Source organism: Pipra filicauda, unplaced genomic scaffold (assembly GCF_003945595.2).
Source record: "Pipra filicauda isolate LSUMZ 115617 unplaced genomic scaffold, ASM394559v2 scaffold132_size2486313_pilon, whole genome shotgun sequence".
Lineage (NCBI taxonomy): Eukaryota > Metazoa > Chordata > Aves > Passeriformes > Pipridae > Pipra > Pipra filicauda.
Window position 1 is genome coordinate 943063 of NW_024103796.1, and position 20395 is coordinate 963457.

At 38.7% G+C, this 20395-nt stretch overlaps 1 protein-coding gene, 1 long non-coding RNA gene and 1 other non-coding gene across 4 annotated transcripts; 1 reads left to right on the forward strand and 2 right to left on the reverse strand.

Moving 5' to 3' along the window:
- Nucleotides 1-232: 232 nt before the first annotated feature.
- LOC120322577 lies at nt 233-4147 on the reverse strand. Its single transcript, XR_005562364.1, has 2 exons — nt 3872-4147; nt 233-486 (listed from the first exon to the last, which is right to left on the reverse strand). It is a non-coding gene; the product is annotated as an uncharacterized LOC120322577 (long non-coding RNA).
- Nucleotides 3817-3888, reverse strand: TRNAD-GUC. The gene has a single exon. It is a non-coding gene; the product is annotated as a tRNA-Asp (tRNA).
- Nucleotides 4141-19778, forward strand: LTA4H (leukotriene A4 hydrolase). Of its 2 annotated transcripts, none has more exons than XM_027732291.2 (19): nt 4141-4334; nt 5275-5405; nt 7476-7596; nt 8072-8140; nt 8852-8956; nt 11244-11296; nt 11930-12002; nt 12305-12445; nt 12655-12678; nt 13547-13617; nt 13730-13841; nt 14719-14863; nt 14945-15048; nt 15458-15528; nt 16025-16079; nt 16919-17014; nt 17533-17615; nt 18862-18966; nt 19269-19778. In XM_027732291.2, exons 1-19 carry the CDS (start codon nt 4188-4190, stop codon nt 19387-19389), a joined length of 1827 nt encoding a protein of 608 aa, XP_027588092.1. In that variant the 5' UTR covers nt 4141-4187; the 3' UTR covers nt 19390-19778. The 2 variants fall into 2 exon arrangements, with proteins under 2 accessions (XP_027588092.1, XP_039234155.1); XM_039378221.1 differs by lacking the exon at nt 4141-4334 and adding an exon at nt 4606-4682.
- The last annotated feature ends 617 nt before the right edge of the window (nt 19779-20395 follow it).

Consider the following 20395-nt stretch of genomic DNA (forward strand, 5'->3'; position numbering starts at 1 on the left):
CATGGAGAGCAAGGCAGGGATGATGGCAGCAACTGGGGACAGCCACGGTCCAGCTGTCATCCTCATACAGCTCTTTTCCCAGGAGCTGACCCAAGGCTGGCACCATCACAGAGCTGGTCAGGGCTGCTGGCAACCAGACTCCCCAGTGGAGAGAGAAGACTGTAAAGCTTGTTGGGGTCCTTGGGTCCAACAGTTAGTGGATGCTAATGATGACAAGCTAAAACTTCTCAGATAAAGATTAAATTCTTTTAAGTTGCTTTTTGTATTTATATGATCAGCTGTTTCACCATGTGTAGGGATCAGCAGCATACAGCAGCTATTGGTGTAAATTGCTTCAGCACCTTCTGAGGGACAAACACATTCCCCTCTTCTCTTATGAGCCAAAAGGTTTATGGCTAGGAGTCTCCGTAGAATAATCAAGGTGGAGCAAAGGGCTTGTATCCTCCTAAGTTGTCAGTTCATCATGTTTACATCGGATGTCTTGACCTGCAAAAAAGCTTGTGAACAATTTGCCATTGTCTATTCCTGCTATTACCCATTGATGAGCATTTATAGTGACATTTTTTAATCTGCTCTACCTGATCTCCCTACTTATTGATTAGTTTACTTCCAAGTGAGACCACAATTAGCAGATTTTCAGTATCTGGCTCTTTTTTAGTTTCCCCATTGAAACTGCCTAAAAAAATTGCTGAAAACTTATTTTTAACTAGCCTTAAAACACGAATTTATTGCTGTAGTTTTAAGTTTGAGAAGGGGGGCCTCTCTTCTTTTCCTTGCCCTTAGAGTAACCACCAATATAAAACTTCCAAGCTACTCAGTTCTCCTAAGTTTGTGTTTCATCATTACTAATGACACAAAGCAGATTGTAACATTTGCAAGCAATATTTTGCTTTCCAAAAATCTTTGTAAAGGTTAATTAAAATGTTTGGCAGAGTTAATCACATATAAAATGCACTTACGAATACAACACACAGAGGACAGAATATATGGAGTTACACAGTCCCCAGGGCTTGAACATGTTTAAAACAGATGCTTTAGCAAAATGCCATTAACATGCTCAGGCCGACCCTCCAGCCCACACCTCCCCTCCGCATTGCTTTGATATCACCCTATGCATTCAGCAAGGTTGCAACTGGCAATTTACTTTCCAACCTAATCTTATCTTGCTGGTTTGGCCACAGCTTTCTCTCCTGGCCATGATACTGGCTGTTCCTGAGATTTTGATAAGTTAACAAATCACACATGATGGCAAGCCAAGTGGAAGGACTAGAATCATCGAAAGAGATGCAGATTAAAGCTGTGTGCGAATAATTCTATAGGCATTTGAAGAAGAAATCAGGGTAAGATTTTTGCTATCAATACAGAAGTGTTTGCTCCTCCAGATTTCATTAGTGCTAGCCCTCATTCAAACTTCCTTTCTGCAAAGACTGCAGGAAGTCTGCTGACAGCGATCCTTCACCTTGTGCTTCCTGTGGACTTTATCCATGGGGAATCCATCCTGGACCACACCAGAATTCTCAGGGAAGTCTGAAGTCGTGCAGGCAGCTGTGTCTGGGCTTGCTGGTATTCCAGCTGCGCTGGCTCCACACTGCCAGGTGTGGTGTGACAGCACCGTAGGGGTGTGTGGGAAGGATTTGGTACTGTGGGAAAGGGGAAAGAGGTTGGTTTGAGCTGACCTGGATGAGACTTAGGTGAGAACAAAGTACCGTGTAGGTGGAGAAAGGCTGACCTTGTAAAACCCTGCTCAATGCCCTGAGCTCCTTGTTCCTCATCCTTTCACCTTTGCCCAGGCACAAATGAGAATGACTTCCTAGGACTTTAGAAACTGTATGTCTATAGCAAAACTTTGCCTCTTGGGTAGTTGCCTGTGCACTATGAAAGCTAAATCTGAAAACAAGAACCACAACTAAGCAGGTGTGGAATTGCTTGCAAGACTCTTTTTTTATGACTACAAAACACTGTCAGCATATTTCTGTTTTGAATTAATTGCTTTTCTAATCCCTAATTGTTTTATGACAGCTGAAATTGCTTGACTGGACGCCAACACGTATGAACTACTAAATGGTTCTTGCATCTTATTTTATGATCTGACCTCTGCTTTGAAATAAACTGCCTACTAAACAAAATAAGTTTCCTTGGTTTTCTGATGACATGTATATGTGGATTTTGAGAAAGGGAAGTGGGCATGGCAGTAAATTCAGAAATCACGAAAGGAAATATCTGGTGGTTATTTTTTTCTTCTTTCTCTAATACACACAGCAGTAGACCCACTGAAACACCTTTCCCCTCCTGACTTAGTTTATCTGGGCTTGTCTGCATGTAGCTCTAGTCTTGCCAGTTTATGCAAAGTTCTTGGGTGTCACTGCAGATGATGCTCCATGTCACATCTCCTCTTTTTCATATGCTTCTTACACTCCCATCTCAGATTTACATCCAGGTACAGCTAGAGCAGTGGGATGCTCTTGGTAGGCCCATGGGCTTTACCATCAGCTGGTGAGCCCACAGAAAGCACCTTTGGTCTTGCACTATACCTCAAGCCTTACATCCCTCCCGTGCCTGCAGCTACCCACAGCTCCTGGTGCACTACTCCCATGGCTGTGCGTGCACAGGCTGAAGACTCGCTGTTTCAGGAACCGATTTCTAAGGATGGCAAAGGTCAGCTTCTGCATTCGCCATTACATGCCCATGGTTTGCAGCAATGTTTTTGTCAAGAGTAATTGCCCTTTCTTGCCAGACTTTGCTGTCAAATTGGCTCTTGGCTCTTATTACACAGAGAAAATTTTTCTTGTGTATGTCCTCACTTGCGTGCTTGCTGCTCTGTGTGGCTGATGCAAGGTCACCCGTGGTACAGAACAATTTGCTTTCAGTGTCTGACTCAGGGCATCAAATTCGTATTATTAAAACTGTCTGAGTGCACAAACCCAGGGTCAGAGCAGGGCCCACCAGCCTCCTGCTCTGAACACCAGGCTGCACTCCTTGCAGCTGGGTGTCCTGACCTCCTCTCTCGGGTCCTAATTCCTCTCCTCCTTTATGTGCGGTCAGCCATAGTGCTCTTTCCTCACTTGGAAAAAGAGAAATTTTGGGTGATCACTTTTACTGCTTGGTATCTGCTGACTTCCCACAGACAGGGAGGTCTCTTTTGGTATTCTTGTGCTGAACTGCGAATAAATAAATAAATAAATAGTACCTTTTGGCAGAAAGATTATGAAAAACAGGGTGCCTAAGAAAGCACTTTCAGTGATATTAAGTAAAGGCAAGCAGGGATGCTGGAGCCTCACAGCTGTTCTGCAATGTACTCTTGGCTAGTGCAGCAGATGGCACTGGCCTGCTGGCTGGATGTACAGGCTTGGGTCAGGGTCCAGTGCAGCCTCGGGGCTTTCTGGTCACCAAAGTTCTCGTTTCGAGAGTTAAAATGATGGGCTGCAGTCATAATGCCTCTGGCCTTCCACATTCCCTCTTCTGCTGTCCCCATTTGACCTGTCCCTCTTCCCGTTGTTTCTATGTCAGGTGAGGCTGGGTTTCAGTTTTTTCCATTTTGGTTTAAGAAAAAGGGTGAATGTTTTTGAAAGGCTTGATCCTCCTGTTCAGCTGTTTGAGTCATTTAAATATGGAAATACTTTTCCTGAGCTTCCGAGACCCTGCAGCCACCCCAGCCTGGTGCAGGGGAAGTGGGCAGCCACGCCCCCAAGACTTTTGCTCTGTTCTTTCTGTTTTAGAGATGCGGTGCTCTTCCAATACCAGCGCGAGAACGTCTTTGATTTCCCAAAAATCTGTTTCTGCCTGGGGGTACATGCAGTGAGAAAAATAGACCTGTACCTCCCCGTCGGGGAATCGAACCCCGGTCTCCCGCGTGACAGGCGGGGATACTCACCACTATACTAACGAGGAACTGTACAAACTCGCTTTCCGCAGCAGTGGCCACATTGCATTGGTCGCTCGCAGCCCGGCAGTCGGCTGACGCCGTCCCTTCGGGCCAACCACGCTGCTCGGCGAGCCCGTCCCACCCCCTCCGCACTGCACCACGGCCGCTGTAGTTCTCGGCGCGATGCTCCCCCCCGGCGCGCAGAGAGCGGCACTACACCTCCCAGGGGCCGGCGCGCTGGCCGCCCCCGCTCCCTCCCCGCGGTGGGTGGGGCGGCCGCGGTGCTGCTCGCGGGCGCGCGGGGCGGGCAGACGGCGCGCGAGCGATGGCGGACCCGAGCTCGTTCTCGTCGCCCGCGTGCTGCCTCACGCGGCACCTCCACCTGCGCTGCCGCGCGGACTTCGGCGCGCGGGCGCTGCGGGGCACGGCCGCTCTCACCGCGCGCGCCGAGCGCGAGGCGCTGCGCTGCCTGGTAACGGCGGGAGGCGGGGGGGGCTCAGGGGGTGAGGGGAGACCCCCGCGCAGCCCGCGCCGGTGCCGCCTTCCCTCGTCTGTCTCCCGCGTCCTTCCCCTCCCACGGCCGGCGTCCCGGTCCTTCCTTCTTTCCTTCCTTCCCTCCCGCCGCTTGGCCCTCCCCGGACCCCCGGACTCGGCGGCTGACAGCGCCTCGCAGCCCCCGGTTCCCGCCTGGCCCCCAGAGCCGGCGCGGTGGGCAAAGGAAGAGCAGAAATGTGTGTTTTCTCGTTGAAACGGCGAATAGGGTGTTGCCAAAAAGATGGGAATAAATCAGTGGAAAACTACGCTTAGGGCTTTTTCACCTGTGTGTTTCGTTATGCCAGCTGCTTTCTCGGTTATTTTTGCAAATAAGAGTATGAACTTCATTAGCTCCTCTATATGTGAAGTTTGAGGTTTATGGGCTTCTTCTCATGCTGACTCCGTAAAATTCTTATGCGGTTGGCACTTATTTTCTTAAGAAAAAAGCCTAATCCTGTAAGTAATAAAAAGTAACACTTCACTCGAGCTACAAATGGGAGTGATGCACTATTTAGATCATCTTCTGTTGTGTGAAAGCCTGGATTTACAGTGGCTTGTTCCACGATGGAAGCCTTGGCAGAGGCTTTTATATCGTTTTACACTTCATTGCAGTACTGTGAAGCCCGCTACCTTCGTAGTTCACTTAGTAAACTCCTGTTTCTGCTTCCATGATCAGAAGTTGGTTTTTTTTCCTCTTTCCCCTCCAGTTTTCCCAGTTCAGCGCTGCTCTCTTAAAATGCTTGTTCCCAGTGGTCAACACAGTTAGGCAGTTTTTCTGGTTTTACTTAGTAAATACTTGTTCCTTTGGAGAGACTTGTGTTTAAGATTTCATAATTATTACACTATTTAACAGGTATGTAATGTTTTCTTCATCGCAGGTCTTGGATACAAGAGATGTACAGGTATTTAGAGTGACTGTAAATGGACAGGACGCACAATTTGCTTTTGGGGAAAAGCACAGTTTCAAGGGGACCCCCCTGGAAATCACATTTCCTAAGGAACTAAGAAGGTACACACTTTTGTCTGTTCCTTTAGGTAGTTTCCAAAATGCACTGTATAAGCTGCTTGTCTGCCTGTAGGGTTGTTCTGTAAAGCTTGCAAAGGGACCTAAATTAGGGTGTTGCATTCATTTGATATGATCTTGTAGATTAATTTGATATTTGATTTTCATTAGCCAAAACTTTGGGAGTCTTTTTACCTACTCCCAGATCATATATCATGTACAAAATTACTTGCTAAACTGAGTAGCAAAATAACGTGTAATGTATCAAAATTTTTCCAGTGCTTCTCATCAGTAATATTATTTCTGCTTCAACTACCTGAGTTCTGTCTTTTCAGAATTGCTACAGTGTAGTGCCCACGGAGTTACAGCCCCTGTTTGCCATTTTTTTACATAAGGGCTGACTCTGCATTTCTGTAGAACTTCGGGTTACCACTATGATTAGATAGAAGTATGTTTTCTAATAATAAAAGTTTTAATGTGTTGACTACACTAAGTCCCTGAAAACTGGTACTTGAGTTTTCTCAGCATGATGGAGAATTAACTAACCATAGTCTACCTCTTAAATTCCATGAATTTAAAGGTTGTTGCCAAATTACAAGATGCTTTTTGGTAGTTTGCTTTATATATTGTAACTCCATAGTATCTTACCCCTCTATGGTGCCAAAGCTGTGACTGTATGAGAAAGTTCCCTTGTTTGAATACAGTTACATACTAAGTTGCTTCTTACTTTTTGGGTTTCAGAACTAGTTACTACCTCTAAAAACTGTTGTCTGGTCTCTAATTTTTTTATTCATGTTATACTTTGAATTAATGCAATTTAGAAACACGTGTAATGTGAAAGAGAAAGGAATGTTGTACAATAGCTGTCCCTTCTGGGAAACACTTATGATCTAATATGAAACTGTACAAATTACGTACTTGAGCAAACAGTCCACACAAAAACATAGGGCTGTTTCTTTTGTGTGACTTTCAGATGCCTTTTTTTTTCTTTTTAGTGCTAAATTTCCTTGTAAGAAAAAAAGAGGAGTTAGAGTTATGAGTTGTGATCGTAAGAATTTATAATTTTGTGTGTGATATAGTCCCCCATGTAAGTATCAATAAAAGAGCGATAAGAAAGGGTAGGAGTTACGACTGACAGTCTGACTGTTCAGAAAGCAATATGTCTTTATGGTAGTATGAAGTATTTTCTCTTTTCTTTTTGAATATGTACTTTGGAATGCTGGTTATAAACCAGATATGTGTGCCTGGTCAGCTTATCTAACGTCCAGCTCCTCTGATTAGCTGAAGTTTGTTCTGATTTATGGTTGGATTGTTTATTCCAGAAAGTTGCATGTATAACCTGGAACTTTCTGAGAATAGAAGCAAGTACTTCTGTGTGCTTTTGGTGTGGTGGTTAAAATATGGTTTTAATAAATAAGAGTATGAATGTGTCAGGTTTGTGTGTGTTCTCTTGTGAGCAAGCTGATACCTGTCTTTCACAGAACCGTTAGTTTTTACTTTACACAAATTCTGAAACCCTGAAAAAAATTTGAACATTTTTTATTTTTCTTCTTAACCCTACTGTTAATAGGGATTTTCAGTAATTACTGAAAATTTGCAGACTTTTTTTTCTGCTTAAGGATCATACTTACAGAACGTTAACATCAGTAGCAAAATCTAAATTTTTTTTATTTACAGAATACACATTCTGTATTTTCCTATGTAAGGTTTTGCACTTTTTTGTTTGAGCATTTTTTATATGTATATGTGCAATGTTAGATAGCTGTGATAGAACTATATATATGTAGCTGGCCCAAATAGTTCAAAGAAGAAGTCCATGTTCTCCTTGAAGAGAGGAAAGGAAAAGTTTATGGTTAGTAAAAACAATAATAGAAATGTTTTGACATAAAAATTGAAATAAACTATCTAATTTTTACTATCATAATTTGATGGGAAAAGTTGTGCTTAGTATGCTACTTGTTCTCATTTTTAATGCTTTTGAGACAGTGCTGCAGACCTGTTTTCCAGAGTCTTTGCAGAGGTATTTCAGTGTGATCAGGATTTGTGTCAAAACAGTCTATGTTCTTTATTACACAGGGGACAAGAAGCAATTGTTGAAATCTCTTTTGAAAGCTCTCCAAAGTCCTCAGCTCTCCAGTGGTTTACTCCAGAGCAAACTTCTGGAAAGAAACACCCATTTCTCTTCAGCCAGTGTCAGGTTGAGTACTTTTGTTTTTTTAAGCTTGTTTACATACCACTATTGTTTTCCTCTGGTTTCTACAGAGCTGGAGAGGAAGTCTGCTAAGGGAAGGTACAGTAGCCCATAACTTCTAATTGTGCATGTCAAAGGTCCTAAAGGGAAACACTTAATGTCAGGATACTGATGAGATTTTTTACATGTTTGCAGTTTAATAATTCTGTAAGAGCTTTACGCTCTCCAGTTGTTGAAGAACATACACTACTTTGTAATCAATATATGTGGCTGCTGATCAGTCTTACCTACCATTATTTCTTTTGCAAAAACCTTAACTATGAAAACTACTGTCAGCTATAAGTGATAGAAGTATTGGTTTGTGGATAATGAATTCTCTGGAAGAGCTGTATAGATTTCCACAATAACACATTAGTTGATTTATTTCTAGTCCTCTGCATTAGAAAGGCTGTTATAACTTTTTTATTTTCTCCCTCCCTAGGCTACCCACTGCAGAGCCATCTTTCCATGCCAAGACACACCTGCCATGAAACTAACCTACTATGCAGAGGTAAATGAACCTAAGTCAATATGTATCTTAACCAAAGACAACTGCAACAATGGGAGAATTTATATTCACTCATTTTTGGGGGATTTTTTTGTAGCTGCCAACATGTGGCCCAAAATAAAAACAGAGAATGTTGATTTTTAGCTTAATGTAAGAGCCAAGAACTGTTTCTCTTCCCTGTAGTACTTCTCTAGCTTTTATGTTTTCTGATATATATATATTATATCAAGTCTTTTCATTCACACATATCTATTTCCAAAAGAAAGAAATACAGTAGTAAGAAAGAAATAAGTCCTAAAATTAAGAATGGCAAGAAGTAAGACAACAAAGAGTGCTGTAGCATAAAAATTCTTGAAATTACTCTTATGTATTCCTTTAAGTATATCTTTTGCTATGTGGTTAGGGGATCTTTGCAGTTTGATAGTTTGATTGTTTTAAGGAATCAAACAGCAAGATGTGCAATATGACATTATAATTCAGTTGTCTGAAGAAAGTGAGACTTTTAACTTCTGGTGGAGGTAACCTTCAGCTTAATTAAATATTACCGGTCTTCAAGACAAAATTTTCCACATACAATATATTGTACTTGACGGAGATGACTTAACCACAGAACAATCTGGGCTACTCTTTGTTATCACTTTGTTACCACTGCTTCTAGCCTGTTGTGTAATCCTATGTGCTGCCTGCACTGCTTATAGTTGGGTGACCTTTCAGATATCCGTTCCTAAAGAGCTGGTGGCTCTCATGAGCGCTAATCGTGATGGAGAGATGCCTGACCCAGAGGACAGCAGTCGGAAGATATACTGTTTCAGTCAGAATGTAAGTGCTCCAGGAGAGTGAATGGATGCCCACGGTCTTATTCCTGACTCATGCAGTTCACAATCACTTCAGAGATGGTTTTGATGTCATCAGGAAATCATGTGACTACTCATGGTGGGTCTTTGCTATTCTAGAAATAGGAGGTATTATGGATCTGGAGATCCATAATACCTCCTATTTCAGATACCTCAGATCTTGTTCTGAGAAGACAGCCAGTAAGTGCTGGTGGTGTTTACTGGTCTTTTTTGGCATTCCCAGAAAAGCAAAATTCAAGTATTGAAAACATTTGGTGTACTCAAAGCTAGTCCTGTCAAAATCCTTTCTGTCTGCACTGATTCTTGGAAAATGAAGAAGACACAAATAACATGAGAGTAAGTTTTAGAGAACATATACTGCAAATTTTAAGCTCACCAAGATCTTAGCAGTGAAGCTCAGCATTGAAACCAATTTTTAGCTTGAAGTTAGGCAAATTCTGACAGCAGAGATCCTGAATTTTTTTTTTAATGTGAAAACTTTGGCTTCTGTGGAAAGTATCTTCAGGGAATTAAATGTTACTGTTCTCTGGATGAAATGCTATTAAGTGGTGCAGCCAGCTTAATGATTCCACTGCTCATAAAGCAGCAGTCTCAATTTATTCTTCTGGCATTTTTCTTCTCACAGGTTTTTGGACTACAGTTCTGAGGCTTATGGGATCTTTTGGTGATTCTAGTTCATTTTGCTGAACAAGCAGATAAAATTAACATAAGTTTGAAATATAAATTGTTTTTACAGAAGATCTGGGCTATTGAGAGACTTAATGACTGCAAGGAGGGATGGAATTGTGTGATTGGAGGAGAGGAGGGGAGCCTACTCTGAACTGCAGCAGCTCTTGGGTTTCATTTGGTTGCTCTGTGAAACCTGAGGGAGGCAAGAGGGCAGAGAGGGAAAAAATAGTTACCTTATCTGAGAGCTCATCAAAATACAGTGTTTTGCCTTCTCTGTGAGTGGCAAATGTTTTGGCTCCACAATCTAGTACTTAAGGTTTCTATGTTGTGTGTTATCCAGAGCTGTATGTTATCTAGAAATACATTGTTGATAAGTTTGGTGAACCTGTACAATTTAGTCAAATTGAAATTGTGTGACACTTTCTAATATAGAAAACCATTATTTTTTAGAAAAGACGTTTTCCTTTTACCAAAAAATTGCATTAAGCGCAAAATATATAAATGAAAAAAGACATGTGTTTCCTGAGATAAAAGAGGCAAATGCATCAAGCTTTTGGATATGTAAGTGTGCTGAGCTTATGTAGAACTACTTTTTTTTGCTCTTGTGTGGACAGCCTGGTAAGAAGTGTAGTGGAGACCAGCCTCTGCAAAAATGAGTTTACCACCCAAGAGCCATTGACATTTGAATTTCAAAATGTCAAAATAGCAAATTGGACATCAAAATATAGGGATATATTGACAATTTTTTAATAACTTGTCTATTACATAAGTCAATGGACTTTGTTCTTTTCAAGAATATGTTCTATGGATTAATAGGTAAAATTAAAACACACATGATGATATGGGTATTTTAATAAATGATATTTAAATAGTTTGGAGATAATGGTGGAATAAAATTTTCTGAAATGTTGTCTCCAACTAATTATGATGTAAAGTATTACTTACTTATTTAACAGTGTTAATCAGATAAAGTGGAACTCTTACAGGGATGGCTCTATTATGCCCTTTGCTTTCCAGAGCACTCAGAGAAAACGTTTCTCTATAAAGATACTCCAGTTTGAAGTTTTTTCGTAAAAATGACAAATACTCAGTTTGTTTTAATTACAAACATGGAAATCAAATACATACATTTTGATTTTTCCTGAATTTTTTATATCCATAAATATTCTTGTTTACTTCATTAACACTCTTCCTGCATCCTTCTGTGTGATAAAACTGCCCTTTATCCGAACAGCGTCTCTTAACTTCTCCTTCTATAAAATTTAATTTAACTGAAATGAATATGGAAAACTGACTTTCTTTTGAACAGGAAGCAAACCAGCAGCATTTCTGTATTCGTATTTTTTCAAACAGAGATCATACTTAGAGTTTTGTGGCTTTTGCATGAAGCGTCTTTGAAGCAAGTACATCCTATGGAATATCATTTGGGGAGTGCCTTTAAAAAAACAATACCTGCCTTTAAGGCAGGAAACTGTAGAGGAAAACTTCTTTATTTACATATCTTTGTTTTTCTCTGAATCAGTGGTCTTGGTAACTCACATTACAAATAAGATTTCTTTTTTTTTTCTCATGTTCTTCACTAGGTTCCTGTACCTTGCTACTTGTTTGCTTTAGTGGTTGGAGCTTTAGAAAGCAGGTGAGTGAATCTGCACAGTATAAATATTAATAACTATAATAAATCTTCAGAGTTAACTTTTTTAAAAAATTGTTTCTTGGTCTTTTTTCTAGTTTTAAAAGGTCTTAAAGGTTCAGTTAGCCTGTTTGTATCAAACTGCATGTATATTGATTTGCTCTTGCATAATCCTTTTACTTTTACTGTAAGTTAGAGAAATCGCCTGAAGTGTTTGGAACTGAAAAAGCTCTTAAGGGTTTACAATTTAGCACAGGAAATAGATCTTTCTCGGGTAACAGATAAGCCTTGTCATGTACAAAAGGCAGATGAGTATAGCTTCAGCTTCATTTCTCATCTGTACAAGGTTGTGTTAATCTAGGCCATAATAATGCATTTATATTAGGGCTTTTCAGCATTTAAAAATCTTTAAGTAAAAATCCTGTTCTTTTGTGCTGAACAGTGGATGTGTGTTGTTTGTTTTGTTTTCTAAGGATTTACTTTAGCAGTGGAGAGGAAAAACAGATAAAGACTAATAAGTTTCTTCTGCAACATGGGTTACTCAAGAGCAAAGTTAAACATATGCTTTCTGTGTTGGTTTCCCATAGAATTGTTTCTGGTTCATAGTGTCTTATTGGCATTTATTTTTACTTTCAACAGAAAGATTGGCCCAAGGACACTGGTGTGGGCTGAAAAGGAGCTAGTGGATAAATCAGCCTATGAGTTTTCTGAGGTGGGTAATCAAAAACAGCAACAAAAGTTTTGTAAACTATTTCACATAGTATTGGAAAAAGGAACAAACCGAGTTTAACTGTTTTGTTCATCTGTAGCTCTTCTTTCTCTACCTCCCACTCCCAAAAATGTTTGCAGCACAAAATTATTACTGCAAATACATATTGATACAGTCTTGTACTCATTTTGCATGTGGGACTCACCAAGGTGACAGAGGATGAAATATGGGATCCATTGCTTATTGTTTGTTCAGTGTTTGTAGTCAGAATTCATCTTAGAAACTAATGTGGATTCTTGTTTCAGGCTGAAGCTATGCTGAAAACAGCAGAAGATTTAGCAGGACCTTATGTATGGGGACAGTATGATTTGTTAGTCTTACCACCTTCTTTTCCTTATGGTGGTATGGAGAATCCTTGTCTCACTTTTGTAACTCCAACACTATTGGTAAGTATAACAGTGATAAGCAAGGCCTAAGGATAAGTTGACTTGTACCCATCAAGTGGTGGATAGTAACGTACAAATTGGATTAATCTTAGACAGACCTGTTCCTACCTCCTTTGGAGTTAGGGATCGTACTAGAAACTGCATTAAGTGGTCTATTTTGAGGTTTACTTGAACTGACAACTAACTTATCTTTTTTTTTTCTTTTCTAGGCAGGTGATCGATCTCTGTCAAATGTAAGTCCAAAATAGGTTCTTGTTTTTCATTCTAAGTAAATTCTAGAAAACTGGAGATGTATGTATTTTGTATAATGGGCAGATGGTGCCTGTATGTATAGGGGCTGACTGAGGTTAGCTGCTCTGTAGCTCTTTTCCTGTCCTGTTAAACCACAACACCTGTGTATAGATATGTTTAAAAACAACAACTGAATTGGCCTAATTGAAATTGTTTCTAGGGAACGTCTTCCTCTATACGTGTATCTATGAACTAGAACTCATATTATGTACAATTTACTATAAAGTGAAAGTAAGGAGTACAATTTGAGTAATTTTTTTTTTTTTGGAAAGTTGAGAGCTCTGAGTATTTTTTTATTTCATATGTGTTTCTACTAGACTGATGTACTGCTAAAGAAAAAAAAAAGATTTTCTTATACCAAGAATACAGAAATATGGATACTTTTTAATGTGCTGTGCATCATTAACCTTCCAGGGGTGACTTCCTGTTTGATATTTTGGAAAATCACAGCACTGCAGAAGTTGCTTAGGTGGGGAAGTAGTACTAGCCCATCACTTGGTATTCTGTATTCTGAAATGTGATTTCGTAAATGAGTTACCTACACCAAGCTACCAGAGGATTTTTGTTGATCAGTGTGGCTCTATGGCTTGCAGGCTGGGCATTCAAAGTTTTTTCTGTAAAAGGTTTGTTAGGGGAGTTAGTCCTCTACTTGAAATTTATATGGATAGGTCTACAGAACAATGAATGGTGGCTGACTTTTGGAATGTAATGTAGTAAATAAGATCCCATCAGGATTTTATTCTTTCTGTTGGGATTCGATGTTCCTTTTCCAGAGGAGTCTAAATTTTAGATCTGTTTTCTGTGTTTTAGGTTATTGCTCATGAAATCTCTCATAGCTGGACAGGAAACTTGGTAACCAACAAAACATGGGAGCATTTTTGGTAGGTATGATGTTCAGTGCAATGCATATCATATTTTAAATTTAATCTGTAAAGGGACCAACCAAATTCATTTTGCCATCCTGTGGTGCTGACTTTATCAATGTATTTCCAGGCTGAATGAGGGTCATACTGTATATTTGGAACGCAGGATTGGTGGTCGGTTGTTTGGTGAGCAGTTCAGGCACTTTCAAGCCCTGGGAGGCTGGAGAGAACTGCAGAATACGGTAAATATTTTTAAAGTTATCACAACTTTATGCTTAAGCCTATATCTAAGTTAAAAAAGCTGTTTTCATGTGTTTCCCACAAATAAAATTAATTGAGTCAGCTTTCCTAATACTTTCTTATTAGATGATGAACAGCTTTGATTCCAAGGTGTATGATTGCTTCTGAAGGTAATAGCTTAATATACACAGATTAGATAAAGCTTTTTAAACTATTTTAAGCTGTCCTGTAAGTGACAGCTTAAGTAACATCTTTAGAGACTCCCCTGCTTATTTTGGGTAAGGCTAAATTGCAGTGTTACCTGTTGCCATACTGGTAGGCAGCTAAAAGCTTGTCAAAATTATATGCATGCGTGACCATCCAAATTTCCAATGCCTCATGCAAGTAACTGTTTTTTTTTTTTCTGTGTCTAAAAGGGTTCTTTAGTTTTGTGTTTAAGTAGCATGGTCAAACCTTAGTTTTCAGATTTCAGTCTGTGATATTTCCAGCCCTCTCATTCTCTTTGGTGATGCAGTGTACACTGGTTTACATTTTTTTCTTCATATCAACCATTTAAATCAGGTGGTTAAATAGTTTATTAATAAAAGGATAAATATGGATAGTTTAATAGGTGCTTATGGTTATGACAACTGGAGCACACGGTGATTGATCATAACATCTTTCTGTTTGTTACACGATTAGGCACTGATAAACGAGAAAAATTTTAGTAAACTATGTTTTGTGCAGATTCAGAACTTCAGGAAAAAGAATGAAAAAGAATGCTTTCACATGAGGCTGTCTTAGTTTTGGATGGTTTATACTTTATAGAGAGAATTAGTAGTGATTTGAAAGAGTGCTAGTTTTCCTTGATGAATATCTTTTCTTGTGTTTTTGACACAGATAAATACTCTTGGAGATAAAAACCCTGTAACTAACCTTGTCCTTAATCTGGATGAAGTAGATCCTGATGTTGCCTATTCATCTGTTCCGTATGAGAAAGGCTTTGCTTTGCTTTTTTACCTTGAACAACTTCTTGGAGGACCAGGTAAGTGTTAGTCAGACCTTATATTTTATTGTTTTCCATTTTAATTTCAAACACTGAAACAATTTGTTTTTTAACTGTTAGATGTCTTCATGGGCTTCTTGAAGGCTTACGTTCAGCAGTTTGCTTATAAGAGCATAGTAACGGAGGACTGGAAGAAGTTCTTGTACTCCTACTTCAAGGATAAGGTTGAGTAGTATTTAAAACTAATCACTTGAAACCTTTTAATGTGAAATTACGGTATAACTCATGATTTATCATCTTTAAAGATCAGTTCTTTATTTTTCTTTTCTTTATTTCAAGATCTTAGTATGATGTAATCTGGCATTTTGTAAAGATGGGTTTGCATTATGATGCCTTTTTTTTTTTCTTTCCATAGAAGGGAATATTTTGTTTTGAAGTAATCTGTATAGGATTCTCCAGGGTAAATGGAGCGATGTTAATAAAACAAAAAAAAAAAGGTTAAAACTAGATTTCATAGGGTATGCTTTTATCAAAAAACAAATGCAACCAAACAAAAAACCAACCAAACAGAAAAGAACAACGAAACCATTAATTCATATTTAAAATTTAATAAGATTTTGTGTTGCTTTGTAGGTAGATGTTCTTGATAAAGTTGATTGGAACTCATGGTTTCATGCTCCAGGAATGCCACCAGTGAAGCCTACGTAAGCTGCATTCTTCTGAAGTTCATCTTTTCCTTCTTCAGATAGCATATGATTTTTCCAAACAGTCATGAAACAGTTTGTGAACAGGGTTAAAGTCTTCTTACAAACATTTTATTAAAGAATGCCCTACTACTATGTAGGAGAAAAAAACATCACCGTTAACATTTTCAGTCTTTTATTCTGGTGAAATTCATTTTGCTTTGAAAGTTGCCAGGAAAGATTGTTTTTTCTGACACATTGTTACAACAGTCTTCTCTTTTCAGCTTTAAGCTATAATATATGTATGAGCGTATATGCTGAGTATTAATCATTTTAGGAGTCTGTGGGATCAAGGGATAGTGATATCTTTTTTAAATTGTGTTGCAGTACTGAGTTGGAGCATACAATGAACAAATGTGGAGCCACTTGAGAATAATTTCTAATTATTCTTGTAAAAAATATTACAGGTGCTTTTTCTGTTTCCAAAGTGTGATCCTTTGTTTTTAATATTTGACAGGTATGATATGACACTAGCAAATGCTTGCGTTGCCTTGAGCCAAAGATGGATTGAAGTGAGTAGTTAAAGAATGCTGAGGTGTCCGTATCTTGTAAAACTTTGTTGTACAAAGTGAGCCCTTCTTTTCTGAAATCTATTGTTTGCTGAGAGAGCGTGTATTTATGGTGATAGTTTGGCTACCAAGGATTCTGCATTTCCTAGACTAGCTTTTCATCAAACTTTGTGGATTAGCTATGACTTATGTTGGTGAAGTGTGGTACATATTTTAACAAGGCACACAGCCAGCTTCTTGTTAAACATATGTAGTAACAACTGAGAATATTCTTTTTGAAACCCTGATATTATGACTTGATTTAAAAACAAATGCCAAGATATCTCTGCATCACTGATTATATTGTAGCAGCAATAGTCCTACTACGTTATAGTGGAGTTATGCATTTCCCATCAAAAACCGAAATACATAAGTTGTAATAAGTAACTAATACCACATAATTTTCTCCTAATTTTAACCATGAACAACATACAACTAATAGAGAATTCAGCATACCTTCCTTTTGTTAGCTCTGTGGCTTTTCACTGTACTTGTATGTTATCTTTTAACTTTCTTCTTAATGGTACTTTTTATTAAAAAAAAAGTATTTGATTTTTCACCTAACTAACAGAAAGACAGTGGAGATAAAAAGATCAGTGGAGAGAAAATAAGTGAAGAATACAAACATCAGACAGCAGCTTAAATCCCTCCCTTCCCCTTATTGTAACATCCTGCACAGATACAAATCAATATCTTCTTTATGTGAAATGCCTCAACAGTAAGTGCGGATGCCAAAACAGAAAGTTACACCCTATTGTACTTTTTAAATACCTATTAAAAATTAAGTAACCATTCTCTTTTAGGCAAAAGACAGTGATTTGGGATCATTCAGCTCAGCAGACCTGAAGGAAATGTCATCTCATCAGTTAATTGAGTTCCTGGCACTGTTGCTTCTGGAGGTAAATGTGCACCTGGGGTGACTTGATTCTGGTATCGCAAAAGCAGACACAGAAGCCCTACTGTGCTTTGGAATTAAGTTGTTCTTTTAAGTTTTGCTAACTTAATCTGCTCTCACCATACATGGTTATTAAAACCTTCAGCCTTGCCTCCCTGATTTATGTCTGGCTCTTCAGTTAACAAGCAACATATAGAGTATTTTGGATTGAAAGGTAAAAAGAAAACTATGAGATGATGCTTGAATTTGTCTGTATTTGATGTTATAGCAAACAAGCTATAAATCAAATGGAATGCAAATACTTTGTTTTGATTGTTTTGATAGTACTGGATGTGGGAGTTAGCTGACATTTATTCCTTGCCTCTTCCCTAATAATGTGGAAAGGTGAAAGGAACAAATAAAATATTTGTAAGATTTCAGTTTCTTTGTAGCATCAGTCTTCTTGATTACCCTGTTTATTTTTGAAGTATCTGGCTTGAAGTGTTCCTCTGGCTTATTCTGACTGTGCAATTTCTTTTTCAGGCACCTCTTCCATTGTCACATGTCAAACGCATGCAGGAAGTATATGACTTCAATGCTATAAACAATTCTGAAATAAGATTCAGGTTGGTTCTAGTGTGGGCACTTTTCTAATATTAAATGCTTTCATAAAACGAATTGTCCTGCTTCATAAATGGTCTTAGACATCCTTTGTACAGAACTGGTGCAGGCTTTGGATTTAGGGTGGTTGTTGTTGTTGTTGTTGTGGCTTTTTTTTAAAAGTACATGTGCAAACATGCTTACCAGAGTCGTGTTCTGTTACTGTGAATTGGGCAAATACAGTCTGGTAGAAGAACTCAAAGTGGACAGTGGATTAGCTGTGCCTTATTTTAATCTGTCATGCTAGCAAAGGAACCTGACAACCTGGTGACTTATTTTGGGGGTGGTCTTGAATAAAACAATAGTGAACAATCTTTCCAATATTTAGTCAGCACCTGGTCTTCAGGACTTAACCTAGTCAGTTTTTCTGCTGATGTACCAGTGTTTTTTTCAATACAACTTGAAATTTTTTTTGTCACATTTTATTGCTTACTATTATAAAAAATTTGTCTCATTAAAAAAAGTAAATGTCAAAGGGGAAATTTCTAAACAAGCAGTAAGTACTTCTGGCTAAATTGATTCTCATGCCACCCTAATTTCTTCTATTTTATATTTACAAATTGTGTTTCCACATGTCACTTGTTGGAAAAAGGTACCCCATCGGGATATAAGTAATCTCAAAAGGTATCTTGAAGTATTGCATATTTTGCTACTGTTACCTACTTGGATACATTTAAAATAGTTACCACTGTTCTGCCTTAACTGGGGGGAGTTCTTAGTGTCTTATTTAAAAAACTAAGTATTTTAAACATATAGTTCCAGCTTCCTGTAACAAGATGAATTTCTTCTCTTTTTTTAAACAAAACAAACACATGCCAGTAGCTTGTGATATTTTGTTTGGATTTTTTGCTGGTTTGTTCTTCGGGGTTTTCTATAATCACTTGGTCAAATATGACAAGGGCTGTATAGTTCAGCTCTAATTCTGAGTGATACAACTAGACACTATTGTAATATAAAAAATTACATAGCTTCAGAAAATAATCAGACCATTTTGGAGAAACTTGGCTGCAATTTTTTCCTGTTTTATGGAAAAGTTCACCTTTGTACTATACTAGTCAAACACTAAATATTTTATGTTGAATTTAGCTAGAATCTCACTCCTGTGATGACAGAGCAGTGCCCAGAGTGTTTATGGGAACAGTGTCGTAATATAACCAACCACCACAAATGAAAATAAAAGTGTGAATTTTTTCTTTGCCCCCCCATCTCCAGATGGCTGCGTCTCTGTATCAGGTCCAAGTGGGAAGAAGCTATTCCTCTGGCTCTGAAAATGGCAACAGATCAGGGCAGGATGAAGTTTACTCGACCCTTGTTCAGGTAAAAGTAATCTCCAAATTGTAGGAGCTCATGCTGTTGGCATTTCTAGTATAATGGAATGTATAAAGAAATGCATTTATGGCACACCTTTAAGTGACATAATAGAGAATTCTCGGAATACTGTGACCAAGCTTATCTTCTGAGTCGCTTTCCACTTGCTGACTTTTTTTCATAGAAGAAAGCTTAATCCCAGTATGTACCTTAAGGCGAGGCTTTCAAGGGAAAAGTAAAACCTTGAGGTGGTGTAATATTTTTCTAGATTTTTGTAATGGTGCTTCCCCTCCTTCCTCCTTCTTTTACAGGGACCTTTACAGTTTTGACAAGAGTCGAGATCTGGCTGTCAAGACATTTCTGGAGCATAGACCCTCTATGCACCCAGTCACTTCAATGCTTGTGGGCAAAGACTTGAAGCAGGACCAGTGAAATTTTCTTGTTGCTGAAAGAAGAGACTTGTTGCCCAAACTGTTGATACGCGTGCTTGATTATGCTATTAAGTGCTCTGCTGCTTTGGTACTGATGTAGCTTAAAATTAATTTTCCAAATCAAATTCAGTACTTTCTATTTTGCACTTCCAAGTAAAGCAGCAAAAATGCTACATCTCTGGAACTGGAAGAATGTTTTTGTTACAAGCAGTTTTTAGAACACACAGAAACTGTTCTGAGATGTCAGTCATTTGTCAGTGATAGAATTGAAAAACATGATAAATTAATTGGTGGATGGTATGACTCTTTGTGCACAGCATTCTTTTCCATAGCACGGTGATTGAAACTTCAAGTATCTAAAGACTACAAAATAAATCTTTTGTTTCCCTACTTGCCTGTGTATTGATCTGTGCAAAAAGTTTTGATTTAATACTTTTGTTTTATTTATTGTTTTGTTGTGGGAGAAATTTTTGAGTCCAGAAGGACTATGAAGATGGTTTTCAACCCACTCACTATATATTTTCAAAACTTATTATTGCAGGGGAGCTAAAGTCCAAGTCTTCCCTTACCCAGTTTGATATTTTTAATATTTGCATTTTTAACCGGTTCTGGGCTCTACCCCTTGTGCTGATATAACAACTTAGAGGTAAGTTCGAAAACAATGGGAGAGCCATGTTTCCTGGATTTGTTACAGCGCTGCAGTTCAAGGTGGTGGTGTAGGTGATGCTGTGGGGAATGCTGCCATCTCTGGGCTGGGTTTTGCAGCGAGTTTGGTAAGGACTGCTTTCCCTGGAGATTATATGTTTGTATAAATTAAATCTGTTGACATAGGGATAACCCCGTGCAAAGAAGCAACAAACAAAACCAAAAAGTGCTGATTTAGGGGAGAAGAATAGCAAATATAGGTCGTGACAAAAGGCTTGGATTTAATAATAGCACTTAGGAGGGGAGAACCTGACAATTGATTAATTTATGTTCTGAGTTTTGATCCTTACAAGCTTTCAAGT